The sequence below is a fragment of the Vombatus ursinus genome, unplaced genomic scaffold (assembly GCF_900497805.2).
Source record: "Vombatus ursinus unplaced genomic scaffold, bare-nosed wombat genome assembly UNPS02014770.1, whole genome shotgun sequence".
Taxonomy (NCBI): domain Eukaryota; kingdom Metazoa; phylum Chordata; class Mammalia; order Diprotodontia; family Vombatidae; genus Vombatus; species Vombatus ursinus.
Window position 1 is genome coordinate 10,861,887 of NW_020954548.1, and position 18,710 is coordinate 10,880,596.

Sequence of the window (18,710 nt, forward strand, 5' to 3'; positions counted from 1 at the left end):
CGTGTGTGTGTGTGTGTGTGTGCATTCCTACATTTGTTTTCCTTTCAAAGTCATCTCATTTTAGGGGAACAGACTATACTTAGAGGTAGCTTGTATTTGGATTAATATGATACAAATAACAAAATTATTTGCTTCCATAATGATAGAGAATAGCACTAGGGTTTCATCAATGTTTCTTCAATTAATTTGGATCAAGCAAAGAAACGGAAGATGAGGCACCCTTATGACTCTCACAGAACATGGCAGTAGACTATGACATAGCCATTTCTGTAGCATGAATTAAGAATCCTGTTACTCACATTATTAAGAAAACTGGAATATTTTCAGTTCAGACCAACACTACTCCAGACAAAGTCCTAACTCAAGTTCAGTAACAGAACCCTCTCAAGGGAAATTGTGCAGAAGGCAGGCCCAAATTGGAATACATCCCAGAAGTTTTAGTTACTGAAGCACTAAAAAGATTTTATTAAAAGGTGGCCTCTCCTATGGGGTGACCCCATGGCCTGAGCCTTAAGGACAGCATAATAATGATGTTCTAGTGCACTAAAGTGATATTTATACAGACTCTGGGAAGGGATCTGGTATCTTTAAAATCAAATTAAGTCAACTCAAATGTCCATGCTAATGGAAAGGAGCAAGAGTGAGATTATATTTTATCTACATTCAGAAGATAGTAAAAACAATCAACACAAACCTCAAGTGGACTGTGGAGAGGAGGTGAAGGTGACTATAGATGATGTACATGGGTGAGGTGCCTTTGAGACTGGCTGCGGGACCAGGAAATGTGAAAGACAGTGTTTTGTAGTAGAAAGTTTAGTATCCTCTTAGGAGTCAGGAAGTCTAGATTCTAGTTCTGATTCTGCTAAGACCTAGTTATGTGGCCTTGCCTAAGTCACTTGATCTCTATGCGTCTCAGTTTTTTTGTCAATGAAATGAAGACATTGGACCACATCAGTGGTTCTTGAGCTTTTCCATATGGGTAGAGCCCTTCAGTTTCAACAAAACTTTGTCAGAATCCCTGTAGCAAAATCTTCTAAAATCATCATTTTAATGCCTACTTAGCAAACAACCTAAGATCTATTAAATAACAACAACAAAATTTGAGATGTTTCAGATTTACGTGTGGTGGTTTGTGAAACACTGGACTGGGAATCCTTGTCAGTAGTGATCTAGTCATGAGGTGATCATTTAGTGATCATCTGGTTGAACGTTTTCTTTTACAAATATGACTACCCTAGGTTCTAGCTGGGGAGCAGCTCAGTTGAATGTAACTGGAAACTGAGAGAACTGGGGAAAACATTGTCAAATTAAATGATATTTCTCTGAAAAAGTAGCTCAGAATATTCAAGTACTTTACATGAAAAGATGACTCTATGGTTGCATCTATTTTAAGAAAATGACCATTTTACTAAATTACATGTAGCATTGTTTCTATAGATAACAGCAGAAATTAGAGAAGGATCAGAAAGGACAACTATATAGTTTTCATTTCTAGTTATGGTTTCCATGGGAGAAGGAACAAGAGGAGAGTAAAAGATTTGAGGCAAATAAGAAAAAGGAAGTTGTGTAGGAAACTTGGAGGAATTTGGATTAGCGGAGTAGGTCAGAAATTGATTTTAAGGAGGAGCAATTTGATAAAATTTGGGAGAAATTAAAAAAAAATTGAAGAACAAATTCTACCTAGGAGAAGTAAGAACAAGGATAATTAATTAAGGATTAATTAAGGATTAAGGATAATTAAGCAGGGCAGCAAAGGTGTAAGAAGTCACAGAATGATTAGAGAGTAGAATCTGAGGAAACAAACCCAAGAGGGAGGTAGACTACAGAAAAGATGAGGCAAGGTAAGAAAAGTGGGTAAGATGTGGTGATTGTGCCAGCTTGGAGATCCTGCTTTTAGAGGAGACTGAAGCTGGTGGATTGCTTTAGTCTGGGGGTAGGGCTATCGCCCATTGGGCATCTGCAAGACATATGGCATCAATATGGTAAGCCCCTGGGAAAAGAGAGCCCCTGGGCTAAGGAGGGACAAATAGAGTAGGGCAAAACTTCTATGTAGATCAGCAGTGGGATAGGCCCATGAGCATCTTTGGCACTTCCAGCCCAGGTAAACTAGAGAGACTCAGCCTCAATAAATAATCAAACAAAAAGAAAATATAAGTGGGACAAGTAGAGGGTTAAGTAAATCAACAAAGTGGAATGATGGATGGAACAAATTGGTTGCAAAAAAATTTTAGCTTTTTGAAATTTATAATTGGCTATAAAAAAGTTTTAACCAGTGAGTGCTTAGGGTTGAGATGTAAATATCTATCAGTAGTCTCCAAGAACAAGATTGAAGATCTTAACCAGCAACACAGCTACTGAAGACACAAAAAAGAAAGATCCCCACCAAAGTCCTTGGTAATGTCAAATGGTTCAACGTCAGAACCAGGAGTATGGTTTTATCAGTGGAAATGACAATGGCATTAAAGGTGACATATAATCATCTACTTTAATGCTTCACTCCAAGAACCATGGTGTCTTTCCTTCTAGATTGTTGAAGAAACCTCTTATATGTGTTAACTCCTCTGTTAGAATGTGAGCTCCTTGAGGAACTGTGTCTATTTTATTTGTTTTTTTTTTATTTCTATAGTGCTCGGAAAAAGTGCTTTATGTAGAGTAAGTGCTTAACAAGTGCTTTTAAATTAACTAATTAATTAACCCATGACACTCATTGAGTAGTTGTTAGGTACCATGGGGTAATGGGGATGAGGACAGAATTGATATAAACAAGGAGGAAGAAAAAGCCCTGCTCCTAAGAAATTCATGGCGTCTTTGAAGAACCACAACACACACACTTTTGTACAAATGACCACAATGAAAAACATATTTATCAGTAGCCATGTCAATAAACACAAATCCGGTGTAGCAGCAATGAAGTAAATCAGTGCTTCAGGCACAAGAGGGTACTGAAATGACCAAAAGACCGTTGGAAAGACATTTTTCATTGTTTTTTTAAATATCATTTTTGAAGGTTTTAAAACAATTTTGGTTGTGCTATCTGCTTCTAGAATTTGATACCAGTACCTCATTTATACAGGTATGATATTTTGTGTGAAGTATAGGGGCTGAAGAGCTTCAAGGAAATATTTCCTGATGATTAGAATCACTCACCATTGTAGTGCACCATCAAGAGAAATTGCAAAGGTCTTTAACAAGGACAAAATGCCCAGAATGGTTTAGGCCAATCCCTTATTCCTGACATCACTGCCTTTGGAATAGCACATCAATATTTGACACTTCTGGTTTATTCTATGGAGAAATAAGCATCTTCTTCATTTGATTGAATGAGATATTATTTGTAAAGTCCTTAGCACAGTGCCTGGCACACGTGTTCAGTTGTTTCAGGAATATACAACTCTGTGACCCCATTTGGAGATTTCTTGGCAAGGATACTGGAGTGATTTGCCATTTCCTTCTCTAGCTCATTTTACAGATAAGGAGCTGACGCAAGCAAGGTTAAGTGGCTTGCCCAGGGTCACACAGCTTGGAAGTATCTAAAGGCTAGATTTCAATTCAGGAAGATGAGTCTTCCTGACTTCAGACCTGGCACTCTATCCACTGTGCTATCTAGCTGCTCTAACCATTTAACTTATTCACTTTTTAAAACAAATATTTATGCATGAAATATGTACTTTATAAGTCACTGACTTAGAATCAGAGAATTTAGAGCTGGGACCTTAGAAATCACCTAATATGACTCTATTTCTTATTTTGCTAAGGCAAAAACCAAGATCAGATAGGGCAAAATTGGTTTGGAAGAAATGGTACTAAATTAGAATTAAATATCATACAAAAAGAAATTGATATCCTTACATAGCAAATAATAAAACCTCAATTAAGTGCATGAGTTGTTTGCTCTCTTTGTCATAGTGGGTCTTTATGCTTCAGGTAGGGGTTGGTTGGACAGGACACCCTGGGGTGACTGTTGAGTCAGAGCCTGGCCAGGGGACCACTGCCCTTGGATAAGGGGGCCAGAACCCAGGGAGGTTCTCCCTGGATCCCGTGCTGGTCTTCTAGAGCTCTGACCCAGGTTGCTACAGGGATCCTGATTCCTCCTCCTCTTCCAGCTTACAGACCCTAGTTTGAGTCTGGGCCCGGGAAAAGAAAAACCCAGAAACTCAGAGTGGTGGTGGGGGCGGGGCTTGTTTTCTGCTTCGGCTCTTCTGCCTCAGAGGGTTAAAAAGAAGACAAAAAGCCTGGCTCCTGGGCCCCTTCTGGGCTTTTGGGCTCTTTCCTCACTATCTGGCTTTGTCCCCTGGAAAGCCTCCTTCCCTCCTGTTTATGCCTTGGCTCTCTGCCTTACACAGGGTCCTTCTAAATCTAAGATTCAATGACTCGAAATTTGGTTTGTTACTCTGCACAATCTTTAAATCACTGCAAAGCTAGCTGGGTAACCTTGGGCAAATCATTTAACCTCTCTAAGATGATTACCTCATCTGTAAAGTGAAGGAATTGGACTCAATGACCTCTCCCAGTTTGAAATGTGTGACCCTTTGACCCCAAGATCATAAGACTGACAATCTCAATGTCACAGTGGCACTAACCAGTCAAATTGACTTGTTCCCTATCCTAAATGTCTAAATGCAAAGCATTTTACTTTAGCAATTCATTTATTTTCTTTTGCCTCTTCTCTATAGATTTCTTCATGCACTTACAGTACTTCACCCAGGGAAGAGGGAACTATATTAAAACTAAAAGAAACACGCAATCAAAATATACTGAACCGTAGCTTCAAGTTCCTTCCTGAGGAACTGTGATGCCAAGAGTAATTTTGCAAAAGTATTTATTTTTGCACTGGCTTCCAGAATGGGGCTGCCAACAGGCTTTGTGTTTGCTGTCCAAGGACCAACAATGTCAAAGAGAGTGATTATCAGAAGGTTGGCCACAAAATGTCAGGGGTTTTCAGGGTCTGCAGCTCCAAATTTGATCTTCCAAGATTCAGGCTCTGATCCTGAACTTCCCAAGTTGGTCCCCTTCTTGACCTCTGGGGTCCACCTTTTTGGATTCACACCTACTAGGTGCTAACCTGTCTGTTTCAAACCTTGGGAAACTGGGGTCTGCTTTAGAATTCCTTCCCAGAGCTGAATTCACACCTGGACTGGGGCTGGGGATGGAGGGGCTGTAAACGATATCAGTAAATCTTGAAACTAATTACTCAACCATAGAAGGAGTTGTCATCTAAATCAAAGGAGGACAAGTCCACATGATAACATCACAAATCCTTAAAGTAACAGAATAGATTTATTTCTAAATATGGACTGCAGCTTCTTTTACCCAAGTAACTAGAATACAGTTTAGGTGGATGCCTGTGGGAGGAATGGGCATCTGTTATTCTAATCTGAGGATCATTTGAGACTGTGACTGACCCAGGAAAAGTCAGTCCTCCTTGCTCTTCCTCCTGAAGCAAGGGGAGATATGGAATACTGTGAGAGATGAGAAGCCCTCCTCGGGGGCAGAGTCTGTCTTCCCTTTTGGGTTTTTTTTTAACCTTTTGTGTTTAGCACACTGACTGATACATAGTGAGAGCTTGGTAAAATTTTTTATTCACTCATTAATATGCAATGAATGATTTTAATTAAAATTTTATAACTTAATTTTAATTAATCAACTATTTCGATATTTATACTTGCTACTGTTCTTTCACTACATATTTACCATAGGTTGCATTGTAAACAGAAGGTGCTTAATAGATGTTTATTGAATTTGACTATACAGAACTTAAAATGTGCTCACTATAGCATGATCCCTGTGTCAGTTCATTGTCTTAATTTAAACAAAACTGACTGACAATATTCAGAAATAAAAACCCTAAAGCCCCCAATTGAGAGGCAGCATGTCGTAGTAGATAAAGCAGCAGCCTCAAAAGCTGAAAGATGTGGCTTCAAGTTCTCCCTCTGATACCTACTGATTTGTGTCCCTAGGTACTAATTTCCTCAGTGCCCCAGGAAATTCCATAGACCAATAAATTATGGAAGGGGCAGCTAGGTGGTACAGTGGATAAACTGCCAGGCCTGACGTTAGGAAGGCATGAATTCAAATTTGGCCTTGGAGACTTACTAGCTTGACCCTGGGCAAGTCACTTAACCCAGAGTTAAGTACCTCAGTTTCCACATTTGTAAAATGAGCTGGAGAAGGAAATAGCAAACCATTCCAGTATCTTTGCCAAGAAAACTCCAAAAGGAGTCAGAAAGAGTCAGGTACAACTGAAAATGACTAAACAAAATATAAATTATGGAGTAGTTACAGATTTGCATTTGATATAGAGGGTTTCCTTGCTGGGAGTTACTTATTCCAATGACATCACAGGTCTTGACAAGCCCCTGGTGCTATATCATGAACTCTTTTCTGTCAAGACAAGTGAAACCTAATTTGATCAACATTTGGTTTTGACCATTCACCTCTATGCTGTCTTTAATCACCAGTTACCATCCTATTGCCTCTCTCCTATAACTAACCACTCTACAAATTTTCCCCAGTACTCTAAGACAACCCACTTAAAAAGCTGATTATCCTCTTACAATAATGTTATTTCATCTAAAGAATTTAAAAAGCAGAACTATTTTAACACTTTGACTTCTGGGATGGGTCTCCAACATCTGTTATGAGGGGGATATAAAACAAGATAACTTAAACTTTGGTGGTATGCATCTTGGAATTATCTGGAATACAGGCCTCACTTTCTCATAGACTCTTCATGTTCTCCCTTTCTTCTCTGCCCCAACTATGAAGATGCCACTTTTCCTCTGTCTTCAGGAATTCATATAATAGCTTGTATTGCACTCTTAATGCTCTCCCTCCAAGAGTGTGCCTATTCATTCCAAGTCTCCATTTTTTTTTTTTTTTTTTTTGCTTTTTGGTGAGGCAGTTGGGGTTAAGTGACTTGCCCAAGGTCACACAGCTAGCAAATGTAAGTGTCAAGTGTCTGAGGCCGGATTTGAACTCAGGTCCTCCTGACTCCAAGGCCGGAGCTCTATCCACTGTGCCACCTAGCTGCCCTCAAGTCTCCATTTTCTCTCTCTCTTCAGCCAGAATGGTCTGAATCATCTCCACTTCTTTCTGAATATGGACCCCACCATCAACACCAACACTATCAGCCAGCACCTCATAACCTTGTGAGATAGGTAGGCCAAGTACTACTATACCCATTTTAAGTGAGAAACCGAGGATCTAGGCTGTGAAGTGTCACAGCTGAGCTTTGAGCTAAAATCTCCTTCTTCCAAGTCAAGTCAGGAAGCATTTATTAAGTGCTTCCTATCAGCCAGATGCTATGCTATATGCACAAAGAAAGGCAAAAATAATTCTTGTTCTCAGGGAGTTCACAGTCAACGGAGGAGACTAAATCTACACAATTATGTCCAAACAAATAAGATATGTGCAACATTTTAGGAAAATTTGTAGATAATCTCAGAAGGGAAAGCATTAACATAAATGAGAATAGAGAAAGACTTCTTGTAGAAGGCGGGATTTTAGCAGGAATTTGAAGGAAAGTAGAGAAAACAGGAGGCAGAGATAAGGAGGGAAATTTCCAACCTGATCTGATCAGAAAGTAAGAATTAAGAATATGAGGAATAAATAATAAGAAAGCAAAGATTATTTACTCATGATGACCATTCATTTTCCTGGTTTGGATTTCACTTACGACTAGCTGAAAACTCAAGATTAAAACTATCACCAAATTAAATTTACTGCAGAACTTTTGAAACTTTACTGTTATAAAAACAAACAATAGGAACTTCCAGGAGCCAAGATGATGGAGTAAGCAGTAAATTGCCTATATTCACCCCCAAACACCCATAAAATAGCAACCCAAAACAAATCCTGGAACAGCAGAACCAGCAAAAAGATGGGGTGAAACAATCTTTAGCCCAAGAAACTTGGAAGATCGGCAGGAAAGGTCTGCCTCATTCTGGGAAAAGGGGAGCTCAGTCCAAGACAGGAAGTGTCTCATTAAGCCAGCAGCAAGCCTCACCTCAGCAAAGCAAACCAGTGGGAGATCCTGAGCCCCAGTGTGGTGGAGCAGGCAAATGCCAACACCAGGGAAGCGCCCCCTCTCACCCAGCCCCAGCAGGTACACTCCAGCTCTGAGAACTGCCTGTGCTTCAGTATAGCAGGGAAACAGCAGAAACACCCCATTAGCCTCAGCACACCCCAGACACCAGCACTAGGACCCTGGCTCAGCACCAGTCCAGGTGTGAATTCAGCTCTGGGAAGGATTTCCAAAGCAGACCCCAGTTTCCCAAGGCAAGTTAGCACCTAGTAGGTGTGAATCCCAAAAGGTGTGAATCCAGAGGTCCTGAGGCCTTTTAAAAGGGACCAACCTGGGAAGTTCAGGATCAGAGACTGAATCTTGGAAGGTCAAATTTGGAGCTGCAGATCCTGAAGGAAAACTGCTAGAAAGATGGCAATGGCAGAATTTGCTGAAAACTTCAAGAAAGAGCTGCCCTGCCCTGTGTGTATGGACTACTTCAGCCACCCAGTGACCTTAGGCTGTGGCCACAGCTTTTGCTGCCATGTCTCTTCAGGAACTGGGGAGAAATTGACCGACCCTGCTCCTGTCCTCTGTGCAGAAGAACCTTCCAGATGAGAGACTTGGAGCCCGAGTCTCACCTGGGGAAGCTGGCCAGCATAGCCAAGAACATCAGACCCTAGTTATTGAGGGTGAGGAAGGAAAGTGTCACATGTGAGAGACATCAGGAGGAACAAAAGTTGTTCTGTGAGGAGGACCAAACCCTCCTCTGTGTATCTTGTTTCCAAACTCAGGAACACAGCAGGCATACAGTGTGCCCTACAGAAAAGGCTGCAAAGGATTCTAGGTACAAGCTCCAGAAAAATTTGGATCTTCTTCAGAAAGAAGTAGAGATAATTCAGACTGTTCTGGTTGAAGAGAGAGAGAAAATGGAGACTTGGAATGAACAGGCACATGCTTGGAGGGAAAGCATTAGAGTGCAATTTAAGTGATTATATGAATTCCTGAAGAAAGAGGAAAAGTGGCACCTTTATAGGTTTTGCAGAGAAGAAAGGGAGAACATGAAGAGACTATGAGAAAGTGAGGCCAGACTCTCTCAACACCTTCAGAGCTTAAGGGAAGTCATCACAGACCTTCGGCAAAATGGCCTGAAACCCGATCTCCAACTTCTTCAAGAGATAGGAGGTGCATTGAAAAGGAGTGAGTCCCTTCTGAGTCATCATCCAGAAGCTACCACTATTCGAGTGTCCATGTTTCAAATCACTGGAATATGGGAAATGATAAAATGCTTCAGAGTGAATGTGACACTGGATCCTGAAAGCGCTGCCTGTCCCAGTCTCATTGTGTCTGAAGATAGGAAGACTGTCACCCATGGAGGGTGCCAGCAGAATATACTAATTGCTCTCCACCAATTTGAAGACAGTATTATTTTAGGGGTTTGGGTTTTTATCTCTGGAATGTACTACTGGGAAGTAGATGTGGGAGACAGTAGGGAATGGTCAGTTGGTGTATGTAAGGCATCATTGAACAGGAATGCAAGTGTTCCATTCTCTCCTGGGGATGCATTTCTCCTTACGTATCTTCTGAAGAGAAATGCTTACTTTGTGATGGTCATACATTTGCACATAGAGCATCAATTAAATTCCCCTATCCAAAAGGTAGGGATTTTTCCAGACTATGATCAAGGGCATATTTCATTTTATGATGCCCTGAAGACTCGATTATTATTTCTTTTCCCTCTCTTCCACTTCTCCGAGCCCCTGAAACCTATGTTTTGTCCTTGTCCCCCCATGGTAGAGGAGAATGAGATTCCAATGACCATTAATCCATGAATATTCATTTCTGAAGAAGCTTCTGTCCTAGACCCTTTCTGAAGGACGTAGCTGCAAGTCTAATAGTGTCCAGACCAGCTCTGGATACTGCTCATGATGAATGTGACGTAAAAGCATTTTTAGTGGGTGATTGTGAAGAAGTCATAAGACATTTATTATTTTAACCCCAAACGCAGATGAGTCTTTTCATAAAGACTGCTATTCCACCAAATAAACACTCAGTGAGCCCTCAGTAGGTGGTGGTTGTTGTTGTTTTGTAAATAAATTTGGTGTCATTATGGATTCAAGTCTTGGGTCTGCTTCTTAGTAATGCCATTACTTTAATCAAAGCTCTTAACCTCTCTGAGACTAAGTCAAATTACACTATCTACTTCCTTTCCCAATTAAGTGTCTAATGTGTTCTATCATTGCTTTTATGTAAATATTAGAATAAATGGTTTGGTCACTATTTCTACAAAAATCTATTGGAGATTTTTAACAAAGATATATGTTCATAACTTTGTATTAAATTGATTTTTAAAATTAAAAAATGGAATCTATCTAGTTTAGTAAATCATGTTATTTCTATGAATAAAACTGTCATGCTAATTATTAAAGGATATGTAAATATTTGGAAGATGTTCAAATAATCCTTTGGGAGCTCATAAGGAATTTCCACTTAGTATCAATATATTCTCTATGCAATAAAAATAATAACATAATACAATCAATTTAATGTAAAGAAGACAAGGAATATTTTGGCTTATCAAAATCATGATGATATTAATGCCTACTTAGTACACGATTTCCTCAGTTTCCTCTGGAGATGATTGTGCCCATTATGTGTAAATGGTACATTTAAAAAATTCTATTGAAATATATTTAGATGTGCTAGAGTCAACTTAGTTGTAGAAAATGTCATCCTAACACTTTTCAAGTTTCTTTTGCCACCATTATTTTAAACCACAAATATTCTGAACCTTCAGCAGATCTGTGAGCTCACCAATGTGGCATATGACATTCAACAAGGCAGACTGCAACCCAGAAATGGCTGCCTATTTGAATGATTCTCATCCATGTCCTCCCATAAGATTGCCACAGGGAGCCCACCTACCATGCTAGGGATCTTCTTCACATTCTCCTAACATGGTAAGTCTAACTGTTATTTCTCACTTTTGTTCCATGATTGCCCCATATTTTTTTTTTTTGGTTACTTTTTGGGAATATTCCAAAACCTTAGAAAATTGAAGTTTGTATTTCTAAAGCTTTCATTCTTGTTTCAGAATCTTCCTTTTTTTTTTTTCTTTTTGGTGAGGGAATCGGGGTTAAGTGACTTGCCTAGGGTCACATAGCTACTAAGTGTCAAGTGTTTGAAGCCGGATTTGAATTCAGGTCCTCCTGATTTCAAGGTCAGAGCTTTATCCACTGTGCCCCTCTTCCTATTCTTTTTAAGACAAACTAATGAGAAACTACAAAGTGGCTTAATGTGTTAAGTATATTAAATTTATCTTTTATACTGCTGTCACATGGTAGCAAATATTCAATATATTTACATTATACAGAATTCTTGATGGAATATTTAAATCTTCATTTCTGTATAAGGTACAACCAACTAAGTATTACACAGAGGGTACTACTGACTCACTGTAGGATAGAGGAGGCACCTTTCACAGCTATGGACAGTAGAGGAATTCTTATACAAGGGATATAAGTGATTATACAAGATAAAATATACAATTCTAATTAGGTAAATTTTTGAAAAAAATGATTTTGCAGAAATTAGATCAATGCAGAAAGAATTAGAAGAGAAGCTGCCATGTAGGAACACATCTTTGCATCAAATATAAAAGACTATATAATCCAAGATTTTTAATGAATCAGATGCAAATAAATAAGACTAAGATGTGCTGCCCAATAGATAAATGATCAAAAGCTATAGTTTTTAAAAGAAGAAAAAAACCATGCAAAACAAATGTTCTAAATTACTACTAACAAGCAAAATACAAATTAATATAACTCAATTTTCATCAAATTGGAAAAGATGATAAAACAAAGAAATAGTAAATCTTGGAGGGGCTGAGAGAAGGTAGACATAATAATATACTGTTAGGAAAGATGTGCATTGGTCTAACCATTCTTGAAAATACTTTGGAATTGAATGTGAAAACTGATTATACCCTTTAACTCATTACTGGATGCACACATACCCCCCCCCCATTGTCATCAAAGACAGAGTGAAAAGTGCCAAGTATATGAAAATATTCATAGTTGCACCTCTCGCTGTAGTAACAAACTGGAAACAAAATAGGTGCCAATCAAATATTGTGCTATTTGAATGAAATATTGCACTGCAATTATTAGATTATAACAAAATAACAAATAAAAGGATTTCAGAGAAACAATGGAAAATATATGTATTGTTGGAGAAAGAAAATGCCAGCATCAGGAGATTATGAGGCAGTGTGTACTGTGTACTGTGGAAAGAACACTGGATTTGGAGTCAGGAGACTGGGACCCAAATCTTGGATCTACTACTTGACTGGATCTACTATAATATGGGACAAGTCACTTAATTTCTCTGGGTTTCAGTTTTCTCACCTATAAAATAAAGGGGTTGAGCTAACTGACCTCTCAGGGCATTTCTAACTCAAAATCTATGTTTTTATGATTCTAATATGACAGAAAATGATACCAAAAGACAGGCAAAATCAGATTCAGTGTAGCATCTGATTTTGGTTTCAGAGAAGAGATGAAGAAATACATTGCTCTCCTCTTGCTAGAGAAGTAGATGACTATGGTTATGGGAAAGACTTCATATATGTGGTCAGTTCATTTTCATTAGCTATTTTTCTTTGTTACAAAATGGTGGATTCAACATTGGGGAGGATGAATGAATGAAAAATAACCCAAAGGCAACAGTAAAATGAACTAAAAATATATATTTACATAAAATATTCAATATTTTATTTTTTTCATTATCAGATAAAAATTAGAGAAAGAAATTATAGGTAGTAAAAATGTCCTTTCTCTTACTAAAACGCTTTATCTTTCAATTGCTAAGCCAAAAAGCAATTGAATTCTCAAAGTGGGAAACACTAGATAAGGGAAAGACTAGGTGAATTGGAAAGGACTATGTCGGGGTTTCCATAAACCCATGGGGAAAAAAAGTGTTATAGATATGATGAACTAAAAACTCAGTACTTACCTGACATAAACCACTAATACACATGTCCAGTGATTCTGTGTAGCATCGTGTGCCATCTAAAACTTTAGGGGCTAATTCAACAACAAGGCTGGTCCCTTTGGCCTGGCACTTCAGAGAACATGGGTTGTCGGGGTCATTTGACACGGGCAGCCATTCGTAAAATTGGCCATGATACTTGACATCGTTGTGAGCCGAGCACTGCTGGGCCCGAAAATCTCCTGTTTCTGGAGGGCAGTCCTGGAGAGACAAGGAGAAGAGCAGAGGGTTAGGAGTACATTCCAAACTCGTAAATTTGGGGTCATCCCTGCTCTTACAAAAAATGTTGCAGCTGTTTGGCCTCTATAAAACACAAATAGAACAAAACAAGGTCACTGGTCAATGCAGATTGCACTTTCCCATTCTCATGAGGGAGATGATATGATTATTTGGTTCTTGGAAAGGACTAGTAGGGATTCTGGAAATTAACTTTTTCTATTATGTGTGTGTATGCATGTACAATGTAAGTTCTTGTAAGGAAAGAAATATGCTATTAAATATATATGTATATGTGTTTCTATATCTATATATATCTTTGTAGCTCCAGAGCATAACACATAGTAGGTATTTAATAAATGTTTGCTGAATGCAATTGGCCATTTGGTTTATCAACTCTGTAACAATTGTTTTATATATTTTTTTGTTGTTGTTCAGTTGTTTTTAGTCATGTTTGACTTTTCATGATCCCATTTGGAGTTTTCTTGACATAGATACTGGAGTGGTTTGCCATTTCCTTCTCCAGCTCATTTTATAATTGAGGAAACTGAGGCAAACAGGGTTAAGTGACTTGCCCAGAGTCACACAGTTAGTATCTGAGGTCAGATTTGAACTCAGGAAGATGAGTCTTCCTGACTCTAGGTCCTGCAATCTATCTATTGTACTACCTAGCTGCCCTAGCTAGTTTTACCTCAAAATACATACCCCCACACACTGGGATTAGAGGACTCCTCAGAATTAATTTAACTTCTAGTTAAATTAATAAATACAACAGAAATCCCCTTTACACATATCCTGGACAAGTGTCAGGCCATCATTAGCAAGGGGGCACAAGCTACTTCCCAAGGCAGCTCATAATAGTTGGGGACAGCTCTGTTGGTCTGGAATCTTGTCCTTACATCATGCTGAAATCTGTTTGCCCAGAGTCAAAACACTCAACTGCTGAACCCAATGGATTCAGGTCACCAACCAACCATTCAATGGACATTTGTGCTAGTGATAATAATTCCTACTCATGAGAATCTTATATTTTTTCTATACCATTTAGTTGGAGTTTTGAGCCATTGAGGAAATCTGGTTAGCTAGGTGATACAGTGTATAGAGCACTGGGCCTGGAGTCAGGAAGATCTGAGTTCAAATCTGGTCTCAGATGCTCACTAGCTGGTAAATCTTACCCAAGATATAGACCAAAGAAAACTCAATGCGTCCTTGAGATAGCAAGACGTTTTAGAACAAAACCAAAAAACTGGAAAAAAAAAGAATGTGGAAAACAGATAAAGGAGAATGTATGTATTTATTTAAGAATAATTCCTTGAAAACTATAATTAAAAAAGTTTAGGTATTATATTTAAGAAATAAATGAAAACTGGGCAGATCTATTAGAACTAGAAGGCAAAGTAAAAATAGAAAGTATGCACCAATCACTTCCTAAAAGGGACCATAAAAGAAAAATCCCAAGAAAGTCGAAATCAAAATCTGATGATTCTACATCAAAGAAAATATACTCAATATCCAGAAGCAGTTCAAGTACCAAGGAAGTACAATCAAGATTACACAAGGGTTTGAAGCTCCTACTATAAACAAGACAAGATCTAGGAACATATTTTTAACAAAAGGCTTAAAACCAAGAATAACACACTACAAATCAGAATATAATCCTAGAAGGTAGGGATTTGGAGAGGAATAAACTTTTAATGAACAAAGGACTTCTAAGTTTTCTTGATGAAGATCAGTGTTCAGCACAACTAGAATACAAGAATCCAGAAAAACCCAGAAAGATAAGTTTATTTGAGCAATTGGAAGAAGGATGATGATATAGGCTAATATTCTAATAGAGGGAGAAAAAAAAGTTTTTCTTTATAACCTTAATATCTTCAAAGGGTATTGAGGAAGTTAAATGAAAACAGAAAAATTTGTGGTGGGTTGATTCAATATGCCAATGTAGGAAAGAGTAAAAATGAAGTTATAATTTGTCATTTCTCATAATTGGGGTATGTATGAAGAGTATAAAAACATGGAGTAAGGGGTAAGGAAATAAAACACGGATGAACCTCACTCTTACCTGAAATGGGTAAAGGAAGGTTAAACACACACACACGGAGATAGTTGGTTGTAGAAGTAAATAAAACTCACTATGGAAATAAGTAGGGATAGGTTGAGGGAGGATAATACTGAATAAAGAATAGTTTACATGGAAAACAAAATTCCTGATGCTGAAGGAGAAAATCAGAGGAAGGAAAAAAAAAAGAAAAGTACTAGATCCTAAGTGGGTGCTTCAGATTGTCTCTTAGATAATTGAGGAGGGGCCTAATATGGTGGCATATGAAGGAAATTATTCTACCATAAGAAATGACAGAACATACTACTTCAGAGAATCCCAGATAGTGTGAATTTATAGAGGGAAGTATGCAGATCAGAAAAAAATTTACATAAGAACAGAAACATCACACAGAAAAATAACTTTGAAAGACTTAAGAACTCTGAACAATGAAATGACCAGGTATGCCTCCAAAGGATCTATGATAAAGCACATTACCAACCTCTTGACAGAGAAGTGATGGACCCAAGGGGCAGAGATATATATTTCTTGACATAGCCATGATATGGATTTGTTTTGACTATGCTTATTTGTTATAAGGCCTTCCTTTCTTCTTTCCTTCCCTTCTACTCATTTTCTCTCCTTCTCTTCCTTCCTCCCTCTTTTTCTTCCTCTTTTCCTTTCTTCCTCTTGGTTTTTAATTTGGTTAATTTTTAATTTGGTCCAGCTTAGCAACAGTGATTACACACCCCTCCCCTCCCCCCGTCCCGAGAAAAAGGGTTATTGTAATATTTCTAAAATGCACATTAGACAAGAGGGAAGGAAGGGAAGCACAGAGAAACAGGATAATTTTGAAAGTACCATGCAGAATTTATTATATATTTTTTAAAATGTAAGCAGTAAGAATTTAGGCTTATTTTTTTTCATTTAAAAATCTTTATTTTATTATTATTATTATTGTTATTTTTTACAAATAGAGAGATTTAAACAATTAGAGAAATATTAATTGCTTATGGGTAGGCCAAGCCAATATAATAAAAATGACATTGCTAGCTAAAATAATTTACTTATTTAGTGCCATACCAATCAAAATACCAAAGAATAACTCTACAGAGTTAGAAAAAATAATAACAAAATTCATCAGGAGGAACAAAAGATAAAAAATATCAAGGGAATCAATGAAAAAAAAGTAAAAGAAGGCAGTCTACCAGAGCCAGATCTCAAACTATACTACAAAGCAATAATCATCAAAACAATCTGGTTCTGGATAAAAAAATAGACTGGTTAGTCAATGGAATAGATTAGGTACATAATATATAGACATAAATAACCACAGCAACCTACTTCTTGATAAACCCAAAGATTCCAGCTGTTAGAGTAAGAATTCACTATTTGACAAAAACTGCTGGGAAAACTGGAAAATAGTTTAGCAACAAGTAGGCATAAATCAACATATTACACTGTATATAAAAATAAGCTCAAATGGGTACATAATTAGACATAAAGGGTGATATTATAAGCAAATTAAAACATGGGAAAAATACCTATCAAATCTATGGCTAAGGCAAGAGTTCATGATCAAAAAGAGAAAGAGAGGCTCATGGGAGGTAAAATGGATAATCTTGACTCCATTAAATTAAAAAAGTTTTGCACAAACAAAACCAATGTAGCCAAAATTAAAAGGAAAGAAAGAAAGTGGAGGGAAGGAAAATTACATCAAATTTCTCTTATAAAGGTCCCATTTTTCAAATATATAAAGACTTGAGCCAAAAATATAAAATAAGAGCTATTCCCCAATTGATATGTTGTCAATATGAACAGGTAGTTTTCAGAAGAAGAAATCTAAGCTAAAAGTAGTTCTTATAAAAATGCTTTAAGTTACTAATAATTAGATAAATGCAAATTAAAACAACTCTTATATACTGACCTTAAAACCACTATATTGGGTAAGGTGACAGAAAAGGAAAATGACAAATTCTGGAGGGGATATAGAAAAAAAATAGGGACACTAATGCATTGTTAGTGGAGCTATAAGCTGGTCCAACCATTCTGGAAAGCAGTTTGGAACTACGCCCAAAAGGCTAAAAAACTGCATATACCCTTTAACCAGCAATACTGCTATTAAGTCTATACCCTAAAGAGATAAAAGAAAAAGGATTCACAAATGCAAAAATATTTGTAGCAACTCTTTTTTGTGTGGCAAAGAATTGGAAACTGTGTGGATGCCTATCAATTGGGGAAATGGCTCAATGAATTGTGGTATATAATTGTAATGGAATACTATTGTGTTGTAAGAAATGACAGAAAAGATGGTTTCAGAAAAACTTTGGAAGATTTATATGAACTGATGCAGAGCAAATTGAGCAGAACCAGAAGATCATTGTACACAATAAGAGCAGTATTGTAAAGATAATCAATTGTGAAAGACTTAGCTACTCTAATTAATTCAATGATTCATGACAGCTCCAAAAGACTCAGGGTGATAAATGCTCTCCACCTCCAGAGGATCTGAGTGCAGAATGAACCATATTTTTATTTCTGTATTTTTCTTGCCTTTTTTTAAAAGCAACATGGCTAATATGGAAATGTTTTGCATGACTCCATATGTATAATGGGTATCATATTTCTTGCCTTCTCAATGGGTAAAGGAAGGGGTGGAGGGAGGAAAGAATTTGGAATTGAGAATAAAAAATTTTTGAAAATGGAATCCTATTTTTGTGTTCTACTTCATGTATGGAAATGTTCTTTTTTGGTGTTTTAGTTCAGAATAATTTTTTTTAAAGGTAGGTGACTAAAGGGGCATTAGAGGTCCTATATTTGGGCAATCAGAGAAGAAAAATTGGGAAAAGATATGCTGTCTTACTTTAGCCTTTCTTTGCAGCACTGATTAGAGCAGACAATGATGTGCCTGACACTTAGGTAACATTCAGGGAAATCTGAAATTTGCGCACTGCATTTAATTGACAAAAGGTTAGGAAATCATAGAAATCATCGGATCATAAACTTAGGGGCTATAAGTTTGGGGGGTGGGGCTGGGAGGGAAAAGGTGAGGAGTTAAGCATCTCAACAGCAAAGAAATTCTGATGACTGATGTTGAAGCATGCTTCTTTCTACTAAGCAGAGAGTTAGTGTACTATTAGGTATAGATGGAGCCATAAATCATCAGACAAAGCTGATGCGTTGGTTTGCATTGTTTAGCTCTCTCCCTCTTTACTCCATGGTAAACTTCCATTAGGGGAGTGGGTAAAAGGAGTCACTGTAGAGAGACGGTGATATCAAAGGTGGGGGAGAAGCAGGAAAAAAAAGAGAATGGATTGGACTAGATGGTCTTAGAAGTTTTACTCTGCTCTAAATCTATGATTATACAGTAACTGTCATTCTGAGAGCTCTAGTACATGAGGG

General features: G+C 37.6%; 1 protein-coding gene across 2 annotated transcripts in view; it reads right to left on the reverse strand.

The window, feature by feature from the left end:
• ADAMTSL1 (ADAMTS like 1) overlaps nt 1–18,710 on the reverse strand; it is a 397,281-nt gene that overhangs the window by 280,247 nt on the left and 98,324 nt on the right. For both annotated transcript variants that reach the window (XM_027862672.1, XM_027862671.1), the window contains exon 4: nt 13,019–13,255. In XM_027862672.1, the coding sequence (XP_027718473.1) occupies nt 13,019–13,255 (237 nt within the window). The remainder of the gene's footprint in view (nt 1–13,018; nt 13,256–18,710) is intronic.